A 12,185-nucleotide genomic window follows, 5' to 3' on the forward strand; every position below is an offset into this window, starting at 1 on the left:
TGTTTTGGATGGATGTTTTATTAATGAATTCTCTATTGGTTATTTTCTCCTAGCATTTGTAAACATGTAATACAAAAATATTTTCTTTTCACTATAATATTTCTGGAGATATGCTGATCACAGCCACTGAGGATTAGAGGGCAACTTTCCCCTCCCTCTTAGGTTGACGACAGGTTTAGTTATTTCCATCCTGGCTCTCAGTAATACATTAACACAGACATTGGCAAAGTCAAAGATGAAAACAGACAAAAAGCAGACATTTCGGTACAGGGTCTTTATCACTGTTTGAAAAATGAAAGGTTTTACCCAAAGAAACTACCTGATAATTTAACATATGATGAACACTATAGAGAGCAAGGTACAGCCATAGCAGTTGTCAAACTGTTCCAGTCAAAGGTCTCCATTAAGCAATGGAAGTGCGGTTATGAAAGATTCCCTCCTGAAAATCCAAGCTGTGGCACAGAACAGCTGCGCACTTACGAAAAGAGGACTTCAGGTTTTCGCTACCGTGTGGGAAAAGACGTTCTGTAGGTGCTAGAGAAATCATTAGTATATATTAATTAGCTACATGGCCCTGTAGTGCAGGCAGGCCTCTCAGAAGGCAGAGAAGATCACAAAAAGCAAGCTACTGTTGCTTTGCAAGTACAAGCTCCTGCGAGCCACAGCTGAGAGAGATTTGTACCACGCCAGTAAGGAGGCTATAGTTTGGGTTTGCATGCACTGTAAATTACAGAGCCTCAAGATTTCTGCGTAAAACCAAGTAAATTATTTAAGAAAAGTATAAAGAAAAGCAGTTAGAGTACTCTTCTGAGAAGATCTCTATTTGTCCAGAAACTAATGTTCAAAGCTAACCTTTGGGTTTACTGCTCTCCCCTCCACACACAAACAAGAACAGAGAAGAGACATTTCAATCCATACATTTTGCATGTTTGCCATACCCAGACTCGATGTTTGCATTATGATGGCAGTTTTGAATACCATGTGATGGGCCCCTCTCCACACAGCCCTCACTTTCCCTCTCCCCACAAAAAAAGTAAATGGCCAAGGAAACACAGAAATATAAATACAGGACAGGAAGTTCTCTGGTTGCACTCCACAGTCCATGCAGCTGATTCAGCTGATGCCTTAGTTTTTAGTATGTGTTAGTCCAGCTCATTGGCCATTTCATCATCTGTTAGGCTCTGTCCATTAACAGCTGGAGAATCATACCGGCTTTGTGATAAATCCTCAAAATCCTGACTCATGGTTGGAGAAATAATGTCAGGGCTTGTGTCACAAGATCCCGTACTCTGCTCAGAGGTAGCAATTGTGGTCGCCGTACTTTTTGGAATAGGGTCAAAATCATCGTCATCTTCTAGAATTGGAGATTCATGAATATCTGAAAGGAGAGAGACATAATTGTTACCTCAGCAGTTTATTCTATCTTTGCCACATATGCTACTCCAGCTACGCAGAGTAAAGACGACATGGTACAGGTATCAGCAAGAGGAAACAGATGACTGCAGAAGGAATCCTCAAACATCACCAAAATGGACTGAGGAAGGACTCGAGGGTGTTCGAACTTACAATTTCTATTTCAAAAATCTTTGGCTGCTCATTATTCTAGTAACAAAAAACCTGCCAGCTCTTTTGCTATGATGTGCACTCAACTTGGCAGCCAGTTGCAGCTTTGTACCCTACACCCAGCCACCTTTCACTGGGTAACACAGAGGTGTTTAAAAAAAAAAATCTCACTAGAGACTCCCCACTGCAAGCTGCCTGCCCCAAACACACATTTCTCTTTAGCTTCGGATGCACTGGGACTCTAGAGTAACCGGTGCTGTATTACCAAGAAGTACTGATTTATCAGAGTGGAAGGAAGCCAATATAAAGGCTGTAAATCAGATTGAATAACAAGGAGACACTCACTGCTGAAAGCTTCTGGGTACTGTTTGGCCAGCTTCCCTTTTAGGGTCCTGTAAGGGGGCAGGAGGGAGAAGAAAAAGAGAGCTGAGTTTTAACAAACTACATAAATATATCTACCAACCCACTGCCCCCTCCCCTCCAACAAAAGAGCTGCCAAGCATTCAGCAGAACAAGCTTTGTTGCAGGAACCGTTTAAGCAGATTAAGATAAAATGCCCCTGCACTGCACATTCATGCTGTTGCAGGAACAGAAATCCCAGGCCCTCCTGAGCTCCAGACCCTGCTGAACAAAGGGTAGATGTGAGGCGTGACGTGTCACGTCCTGACCACATCTCCTCTCGCCAGATGTTCCCCCAGGGGACACTTCCCTTCAAGCACTTTATTAAACCCCGTAGCAAGCAGGGAGCCTGAGGTCCCTTCCCACCCTGGAAATGGGGCACTGCAGCGTTGAGAAGTGTCACGCGCCCCAACCAAGGAGCAGCAGCTCCAGAGCCCCTGATTGCTCCAGCAGCCTCCCGGTCTCTTCATGGACTGTCTGCTTGCTGCACCTCCCCACCACAGGGCAGGGGCACCTGTTGTTGCTCTCCATGCACTGAGAAGTAAAGGGGCCAAAACACCCCCCTTGCCCCAGAGCTTTTGAATAAAGTAATTCACTGTAAATCAACAAATACTCTACTGCTTTGCAGACTCTTGACAGTCTCATGACTTTACCTCCACCTTAGCAGAGACAAGGCTGTCCCCAGAATTGAAATCAGAAGTTTTTAAATAATATGTAATCCTTCTCTACCACATTTCACCCAAGAATAGCATATCCCTTTACAAGCATTAAGCCTCACAAGCCCTCTGTGAGGTGGGTCTGCATTTTCCCCATTTTGCAGAGGCACGGAGAGGTGAAGTAACTTGATCAGAGTCACACGGTCAGTGGCAGAGCTAGGTCTGGAAGCCAGGAGCCTGACACCCAATGTACTATGGCAAACACCACATCCCTCCTCCTTCCCATGTTGGTTTGTTTTGCAGAGTAAAAGCAAGCTATGCCTTTTATTCACTCCCCTTCTGAGTTTGTTAGTCACCATTCTGTCGTTTTCTGACCCTCCTGGGGTGCTGTACAGAGGTCACTGTGACTCAGTGACCTTGCCTGGGACAGGGAAAGCAGGGCAGGACACCCTCTGAATCCACTCAGGGCCCTTCCTCTATCATCCAATAGGAGGCACAAGAGAAAGATGCCGCATCCCAGACCCTGAATCCAGAGCCCACCTGATTCTTCGGAAGATACTATCTAGATCTTTCTTCATTTCCACCAGCGTCCTAGTGTGATGCAGGAACCTCTCGTTCATCTGCTGCATGCGTACATTGGATAGATTATTAAAGTTGAGCAACATCTCATTGGTTTTCTCAAATCTATCGAGCCTAGAGCGAGAAAGAGACATGGGGAATTTGTCCATGAGTTTCCAAAAAGAAAGCACACCAGGTAAGACTTTTCACAATTATCTCAAAACATGCACAAACCCCACAAAAGTCAGAAAGAAAATTATATCCGTCTTTTCCCCTCCTTGAAAAGCTTTTGAAGTGATTAAAGCCCCAGTCCTGCCCAGAGAACTCTGCATGCAAAATTCCACCCTGGGCAAAACCCTAGTGAAATCAGAGTCTAATTGACTATTTCTACTGACAGGAAAGTTGTCAGAAAATTTGGGGGTTGAGGGAAGAATTCAAAATAAGTGAATTGAGGAGTTTAAAGCAGCAGCAAAAAGGGAGAACAGACGTGAAGATCAGCTAAGACGTGATGGATGGACTTTTCTTAATATTTAAAATTTGTTTAAAAAAGGAAACGAATTCAGCACTGAGGATGGTGCTGACTTGACTGCCCTGCAAACTAAAGGCCTCTGTTTATTCCCAGAATTGACAAAGTACCAGCAATCGAGGAAGTTTGCATTAGCACAAAGCAACTCACCCATGCCCTGGAAAGATCAGCTCTTTCAGTCTTTGACCTCTCAGCTAGGACAGCCTACAAGTGGCAAATGTAACCCTCTCTTCTGCAGCCCAGACACATGCCCACTAGGAATTGAACTAAGACCTTGCAACTCATTTTGACAGGCACTGAACAGAACAGCTGTCAGTTAGTCACTGGCAACCTAGGACAGATTTGAAATCGTGACCAGGGGTTTTGTATCACATGCTAATCCCACCAAGTCATCCAGTTTCTCTGAATTACTAGCAATTAGAAGGATATTTGTATATTTATTGAACAGAACAGCAGGGTATTTTGGCTGATAAGATTCCACTTGACTCACATATTCTTCTGAGCCAAAATAATGGCGTTCACGTCTTCAGAGTTCACCATACTTAGCACCCTGCTGCAAAACACACCAGAGGCTGTGGGCTCCATTTTACTGTACACTGCAGCCTGCAGGAAGGGAATAGAGATACAGAGAGGAAGTTCATAGGGCTGCTCATAAAAACACAAAGCAGCTTCCTTCACCGGCCCTACCAACAATTAACAGCATCAGACGCCCTCAAACTGTTTTTCACAACAGTCAGATCCTTGAGGAAGGAAGAAAGCAGAATCCCTCCCGGACCAGCCACGCCTTCGCTGCTACCTTACACAGAACCAGAACTGCCGCAATGAGACCAAAGCCGCTCGCTGTAACCGCAGCCCCTGCAGCCCTTCACCCTCTCCCAGAGGGCAAGATCTAGTCCCGCTACAGAGATGCCCAGCCAAAGCCGCACACCTAGACAGCTCATGGGATAAAGTATGGCCCCGCCGACCCCCAGGAGGAAATCTGGATCCTTTAGAGATGTGGCCAGCTAAAGAGGCTCATGCCTGGCTGGAGACCCTTCCAGCCCCTTGTATGGGGACCACCCCAACTCCGACACCCCTCAAGCCCTTTCCCCAGGGGCCTCAGCTGTCCCCACTGAACGCAGACCCCCACGGGAAGGCGACACCCTGTAACGCTTCTCCCTGCAGGACCCCGCCCCTAGGGAACCCCGGGCCCCTCCATAACCCCTCTCCCTATAGGGCCCCCCGGCCCCCCACTGGATGGGGGACCCCCCTGGCCCCTCCCCTGCTGGATAGGGACAGCTCATGACCCCGCCTGGTATGGAATCACCGCCCCCATTGGATGGAGACCCCCCCAAAGCCCCGCCCCATGGGAGTCGGGGGGCCCCCCATTGGCGCGGGGCCCCCCCGACTCCCCAGCCGGAGGCCGCGCACCTGGACGGGCCGCTCCCCCCGCCCAGCCTGGGGCCGCCGCCTTCACATAACGGACGCGGCGCCCCGGCCAGGGGGCTCTGTGGGCCGGCGGCGGCGGCTCGTGGGGTCCTCGGGCTGGAGCCTCACTTCCGGGATGGAGGTCACGCGTACGACGTGACCGGCGCGTCAGGACGTACATGTGCGTGAGGTCCCGCCGGGAATCCCCGCCCCTGCCCCCCTGGGGGAGCCCGCCACCACTCCCCCTCCCACAGTGTCCCAAAGGAAACCCCTTACAGCTCCCCCTCCCCCTCAGTGCTCTGTGGGGGAGCCCCCCACAACACCCCACCCCCTCAGCGCTCTATGGGGGAGCCCCCCCACAACCCCGCTCCCCCCCAGTGTCCCAAGGGAAACCCCCTACAGCTCCCCCTCCCCCTCAGTGCTCTGTGGGGGAGCCCCCCCCACAACACCCCACCCCCTCAGCTCCCCTCCCCCCTCAGTGCTCTATGGGGGAGCCCCCCCACAACCCCGCTCCCCCTCAGTGTCCCAAGGGGGAGCCCCCTCAGCTCCCCCCCCTCAGTATCTGTTTGAGGGGGGGGGCTCCCACAGCTCCCCTCTGGGTCTCTCTAGGGGGAGGCTCCAACAAAAGTAATACAGTTGTGGGCTTTGATGTGGAGAAGCCAGCTGGGCAGGGGTCATGGGCACTGGGGGGACTCTGGCAGAGCATGGAAACTGGCCTTGATGTTGTAGGGACCCTGGCCCAGTGGGTAACAGTTCAAGTTCATGTGACCCCTCAGCTATATGGATAACATAAGCCCCCCCCCCCCCATCGCTAGAGATAAATTTCCTCAGGGATGAGGCTGTAGAAGATTAATGTGACCAGAAGGGCTCTGGGGTAACTACACTGGCAGAGAAATATTTATGAGGTTCTCTGGGAGCAGTACATTCTTGTACATTGCTAGGAAACTAAATCAAAGACAGATTGGCTGAGCAGCGTACAGGTTGAGTCCAGTGGACTGGAATAAAATCAAAGCAACTTTTTCCTACTTTGTATAAGGTCCAGTAAGTGCACAGGCTGGTCCAACTTCAAGCTTCTTTGTCAGCACAAATCACCAAGAGAAAAGTTCCCCAAGTCTCGGTGAGTCATTTGTCAGAAAAAATACGAGAGCTTGCAGGGCTTTTTCAGGAAAATTATTGCTTCACTTTTTTCTCAGTTTGCAGTAAGCCTCAAAGTTACCGATAAATCAGACAAGGCAGACGTTGCCAGCACAGATAGTCAGACCAGCTGAAATGCTGCTTCCTTTTCCACTTATCTTCCAGATTTTCTAAAATCAGGGCCTCATTTAGCACTCTTTCCCCTTAATAATCTAAATCAAGGGTCTTTCATTAATAGAAATTCCGTCCATCTCACTCACACCAAAAGTGTGTGTGTGTGCATGCGTGCAACATCACAGACCATAAGAAGGAAAGGAAATTTCATCCTCTTTCACTACTGGCCTGGCAATCTTAAAAACAACTTCAGTTTTAAAAAGTTATGCATCTCTAGGTAGTTTTGCAAGGCCATGTGAATGGATTTCTGAATATGTTCAACATTTCTCCTCAGATTTTGATGTGGATGGTGTCATTTTAAAAGCTTGCATGACTCAGACAGAAAATAAAGAAGAGAAGGTGAGGATGAAGGCCTCCCATGTCCAGTAAGGTCCCTTTTATATAAAAATATCCGTATGAACCAGTGGTGTGTATAGATACATATATATATATATATATATGAACCAGTGGTCAAGTGACTTGGAAAAAAAATCACAAGGTGGTGATCTGGTGACCTTGGACATACGTCACAAATGGGTGATCTTTTGCCCTCAGAAAAAATCATGTTTCCTTTCTTACAGAAAAATTAAAATACAGCAAGTTCCTGGTTGAAATGTAACCTAGAGGTAAATCAGTAACCTTGCACTGAATATTGCTCCTTTGTGTGTGCAGGAAAGTGATATGAATAATGGAGAAGAATTGATCTGCTCATCCTAACGGGGACAGTGACCTTATTTTGTTTAAATCTCAAATTTCTCTGTTGATCTTCTGTTTGTTAAATGAGTATTAAAGCAGAGTAGTCTAGGGCTACACTTCAAGAAAGCACTGAAGCATGTGATTAATTGTAGGTGCATGTAAAGCATGTGCTCAAGTGCTGTCCCAAATAGGGATGGTTTCCTGAACTGGGGCTTACTTCTTCATCTCTTCCTTTAGGTTCTCATATTGCAGTGTCAATTTCAGAATGCTGCCTGCTGACAGATGTTACTGGACCATACTTTACACATTCTAGGGAAAGTTCTTTGTATATCTCCTGGAGGTATCTACCATGGTACCTAGCCCCAGATTTCTACGAATTTAAAAATACTTTCTCTGGTGTCAGTGAGTATGATGGAGGATTTGTGCCCTATGTTGTGATAAAAATGAGTAAGATCCAATAGTAATTTAATTTTGAGATATAACCCATATGAAGGGCTAAGGGATAGAGGGTGGTATTCTAACACCATTGGTAAATGATGGTCAGGGGAGATTGCTAGTAACATCCAAACAAGTGAAAGGACAGTTGGAAACAATACTTTGAGAGTCTCTTAAACAGGCAAACCCCTTTTAGGGCAGAGTTACCAACATATGATCTTAATGTGATGCCTGATCCTGATCTAACAGAGGAGGAGGTGAGAAGTGTGGTCCAGGAAATGAAGGCAAAGGGACCTGATGAAGTGATGGCAGACCTAGTGAAAGTCTTGCATGAGTGAGGCACAAAATGGATGAGCAGAGTGATCAAACCGGCACAAGAGAATTCCCGAAGACTGGTACAATCTATCCCGCTCCCAGTACATAAGAAGGGAAGCATCTAAGAACGTGGAAACTTATTGAGCTATTAGCACATGGGAGGAAGATTGGAGGTTTACGCCGGGGAAGACAGAATGCGCCCTCTTCCCCGCAGAGTTCAGCCACACATACATAGTGTCATTGACAAAGAGATGCCACCCGCAGAGGGACTGCAGTGCTCTGCCCGGATCACACCTCTCAACCTGCCAGGTCCCCCGGGGATGCAGCGTGTGACAAAGACCATGAATGAGGGTGCAGTGACTGCATTTCGGAGGTAGATAACTTTCAGCCACAAAAGTGACCGGGACACCAGCTCTGTGTAGCCACACAGAATCCAGGGATTAAAATGAGGGGTTTTGTCTCAGTCCAAATTGCAAAGGAGAGGCAGAGTCCAGACTGCCAGCATCAAATGGCACACGCACTGATGGGCTGTGCCATCCCCATGGGGTGGCTACCACCTTGGATCAGAGCAATGCATGCTGGGGCCCGCCATCTCCCCAGAGCTGGGGTGCAGCGGTGCATGCTGGGGCCCGCCATCTCCCCAGGGCTGGGGTGCAGCCGTGCATGCTGGGGCCCGCCATCTCCCCAGGGCTGGGGTGCAGCCGTGCATGCTGGGGCCTGCTGGCTGCCCCTTCTGCATGGCAGTGGGGGCTGCTACGACCTTCCCCCCCACGCCGGGGACCCAGCCCAGAGCCCCCGCTCGCCCCAGCAGGGGCAGCCCGCGCTGAGCCCACCTGCGCGCAGCCTCACCGGCCGCGGCCCCTTTAAGAAGGCTCCGGGCAAAGGCCGATCCAGGCGGGACGGGCGTTGCAGCCAGCCACTTAGCGGCAGCCTTCCCCACCCAGGGGAGCCAATGAGAGCTGCGGGCGGGCCTGGAGCAGGCCGGCGGAGCCAATGAGAGCCGGGGGGCGGGGCTGGAGCAGCTGATCCCAAAGGCCAGGTGGGTGCCGGAGCTCCTGGGGGCGGCGCTGGCCGGGGGGGTTCGCGGGGCGGCCCCTGCCTGGTGCCCGTGTCCGAGCGCGGCCGGCCGCTTCGCTAGCCCGTGTAGGGATGGCCCTGCCTCGGCGAGGGGCCCGTGAAGGGCAGGGGCGCCCGGGGGACTGGGCCAAGCCGCTTCCCCGGCCCGGGGGGGGCTGAGAGCGCCCCGGGGGCGGGGCAGGGGGGGCCCCGGGAGTGGCGGCGGGGGCCCCCGGAGTGGCGGGGGGGAGCCCCGGGGGGAGGGAGGTCCGGGAGCGGGGCAGGGGGGCCCCGGGAGGAGCGGGGTGGGGGGAGCCCCGGGAGGGGGCCCCGGGAGGAGCGGGGTGGGGGGAGCCCCGGGAGGGGGCCCCGGGAGGAGCGGGGTGGGGGGAGCCCCGGGAGGGGGCCCCGGGAGGAGCGGGGTGGGGGGAGCCCCGGGAGGGGGCCCCGGGAGGAGCGGGGTGGGGGGAGCCCCGGGAGGGGGCCCCGGGAGGAGCGGGGTGGGGGGAGCCCCGGGAGGGGGCCCCGGGAGGAGCGGGGTGGGGGGAGCCCCGGGAGGGGGCCCCGGGAGGAGCGGGAGGGAGGTCCGGGGCCGGCCCGGGGGAGCCCCGCGGCGGGGTGCGCAGAAGGACTCTGTGGAGGGGGATAGTTCCAAGGGGCAGCCCCCCCACGGCGCCCGCTGAGCAGCTGTGTGACCTGCAGCGGCTTGGCAGAGAAGGGCGGGGGCCTCCGTCCCTGCTCCCTGGGGTTTCGGGGAGGCTGAAGGGTCCAGTCCCCGTATCGCTCTCACCGTGTTAGTGGTGAGCTCCTGTTAAGTCTGGTGCTTGTGTCCTGCCATCTCTTTCTGTGGGTGGCTCCTGCTGGGAAGCGGGGCCTGAAAAGGCCAACTGCTGGAGGGGACGATACCTGCGCTTCTGCCCGGGCTTGTTCGCTGGGCCAAGGCTCCTGCGGGTGTTGCCCATTTGGGCTGGGCCCCGCACAGAGGCTTTGGGTCGCTCCCTCACTGAAACGCCTACTAGGGGAAAATGTGATTTCCTGCCCCATGCTGCGGTGTTGGGAAACGCTGTCACGTAAATCCAGGCTGTTCTCCGAGCATCGTGGGGCTCACAGAATTAGGCTGCCTTCTGGTGCTTTTTTGTAGACTGGAGCGGCATGAGTCTCTGGATGGGCTCTCCCTGCAGGGTGCCAGTCCATGCTGTGCTCTTGGCTGGCGGCTTTACTCTGAATTCCCCCCCAGGGTGGTGTGGGCAGGAGCCCAGGAAAGCGGGAGTGGGTAGCTAGGGTCCTGCCTCTTAAAGGACTTGTACCTTGGCATGGTGACTACAACCTCTAACTGGCCTGTTGTTTGCTAAGTGTCCCAGCTGGGTGCGTGTGTTCCCTGTGGGGACCCAGCGTGCTGCTGCAGCCTGTCTCGTAGCTGGGCTGGCAGCCTGGGCTGGAGGGACTGGCAGTGAGAGAGGCAAAGCCCCCAGGCAATGGGCGGGGGTGGGGGGGCAGGGGTTAAGGCAAGGATGAATTCACTCAGGCCATAAGCAGCAGCAAAGTGTCTTGGGCCTGCCAGACCCCTGAGTCTCCCTGGCCAGTGACTGGTTAAGGGAAGCTCCTGGGCTTGTCCCAGTCGTGCCCGTCCTTTCAGGGCCCAGGGTTCTGGGAGCACGCTCAGCAGAGTGACAAGTGTGAACAGAAATATGTCCGTTACATTTAGAGGGAGTGTAACTTTACCTCGCATGTTGCATTGGGATCACAAGGAGCCTGGCCAGTAGTAAGGGCCTGAGAACCAGAAGGGGATGCTGACCGGGCTGGATTTATTTGTTTTTTATGGGCCTGATCTTCATTATTCTACTGTGGTAGCTCCCAGAGGGCCCCTTGTGCACAGACGGGCCTGTGATTTACACTGTAAAACTCTTCAGGCCAGGGACTAAGCATGGGAGACAATCAGGATTATTATCCCCCGTCTGTCTAGCTACTCACCTGGTCCTCATCGCTATGGATCTGAGCATCTTTCCCAGTCCCAAAGAGAGAGAAAGGGAAACGAACTGTGGCAGTGGTGAAGAGAGAACTTTTATTTAAAACTCCCCAGTCTTTCCCTTTCGATAACTGGAGGGGGTGGGTGTGACATTGAGGAGTAACTTCCTGAAATATGGCTCTTTTCTGGCCTGTGCCTTTGCTGTAGAGCAGTGGTTTTCAAACTTTTTGTATTGGTGACCCCTTTCACACAGCAAGCCTCTGAGTATCACCCCCCTTGTAAGTTAAAAACGGGGGCAGGGGCAATTTAATTTAATGGGGGCTCAGGGCTGTCAGCCCCATAAAACTGATAGCTTGTGACCTCCACGTAACTATCTTGTGACCCCCTGAGGGGTCACACCCCCAGTTTGAGAACCCCTGCCATAGTGGATACAAATGGCTAGATCCAGGCATTGCTGTTTGGTGCATGATGGTGCATTAGCCAGGAGGCTGGAAGGACCCAGACGGGGAGAAGGATGCTCTCCAGCAAGCCTAGAGCTCCGAGCTGGTGGGCGGACCGTTCTGAGCGGTATCCTTTATCATGTGTATTGCTTTAGGGCCTCAAAGCTCAATCCACGGCTGGGGCCCCAAGGTGCTAGGCGCTGTACTGTAGCTCTTGTCTGGGTGTTTGTGCAGACTCTGTTCGCAGTCCCTCTATGGCTGCTGAACGTGGCCCCCACAGTTATTTGCCTCGATATCTCCAGTTCCAAGTGTAGGTCATAGGTCTTCTTTTGCGGTCCTGGGCTGGTGTCCAAGACCAGCCTTGGTTTCGCTTCTGTAATTAGCTGGCAGCAAGGCTGACACCTACTCCGGAGGAGAATGCTAAGGCAGCTGATCTCCATCAGCTGTCACCAGACCAGTCTCTTCCTGTCCATCCCAAACCTGTTCTCTTATGTGTTCATTGCCTGCTCGGCCCAGGCTGATGGGCGCTCTGCTCTCCTCTCTCCTCTGTGGAGCTGGGTTCGCGTTGTCTGACGCTAGCCAGGGTGTTCCTGTCCCGTCTGTGAGCTGGCTGCCCCAGTGCAGGGGGGTGCCTCGCCCTTCTCCTGCCCTGGCCGGGAGCTGATCTGTTAGCGTGTTTGCTCTTAGCAGCAGGTACCTTTTCCTCAGCGAGCTACTCGTGGCTCTTTGTGTGTCATAAACAGCTCCCAGCAAATGGCGTTTGCTTGCAGACCGAGCTCTTGCTGTGAACAAGCTTCCCTTGTTGCTGGGAGTGCTCTCTGCCATACCCAGAGCAGCGGTGGGCTCTGCGGTGGAGACACAAGGTTCCTGTTGTTTCTCTT

At 52.6% G+C, this 12,185-nt stretch overlaps 2 protein-coding genes across 20 annotated transcripts in view; one reads left to right on the forward strand and one right to left on the reverse strand.

The window, feature by feature from the left end:
• Window positions 1-5,248, reverse strand: KXD1 (KxDL motif containing 1). The gene is made up of 5 exons (XM_037886049.2): window positions 5,113-5,248; window positions 4,193-4,305; window positions 3,159-3,311; window positions 1,909-1,955; window positions 1-1,378 (listed from the first exon to the last, which is right to left on the reverse strand). The coding sequence occupies exons 2-5, from the start codon at window positions 4,285-4,287 to the stop codon at window positions 1,143-1,145; spliced, it is 531 nt and encodes a 176-aa protein (XP_037741977.1). The 5' UTR covers window positions 4,288-4,305; window positions 5,113-5,248; the 3' UTR covers window positions 1-1,142.
• Window positions 5,190-12,185, forward strand: part of FKBP8 (FKBP prolyl isomerase 8) — a 21,566-nt gene continuing 14,570 nt past the window's right edge. For 5 of the 19 annotated variants that reach the window (XM_037886042.2, XM_037886040.2, XM_037886044.2 and 2 more), the window contains exon 1: window positions 8,742-8,881. The gene's annotated coding sequence lies outside the window, so the exon portion shown is untranslated. Of the gene's footprint in view, window positions 5,291-6,691; window positions 6,757-7,588; window positions 8,986-9,492; window positions 9,699-11,389; window positions 11,411-11,472; window positions 11,998-12,185 lie in introns of those variants that run through there. The other 14 variants (XM_037886036.2, XM_043536079.1, XM_037886043.2 and 11 more) reach the window with 10 other exon arrangements.

Source organism: Chelonia mydas, chromosome 25 (genome assembly GCF_015237465.2).
Source record: "Chelonia mydas isolate rCheMyd1 chromosome 25, rCheMyd1.pri.v2, whole genome shotgun sequence".
NCBI classification, from domain to species: Eukaryota; Metazoa; Chordata; order Testudines; family Cheloniidae; genus Chelonia; species Chelonia mydas.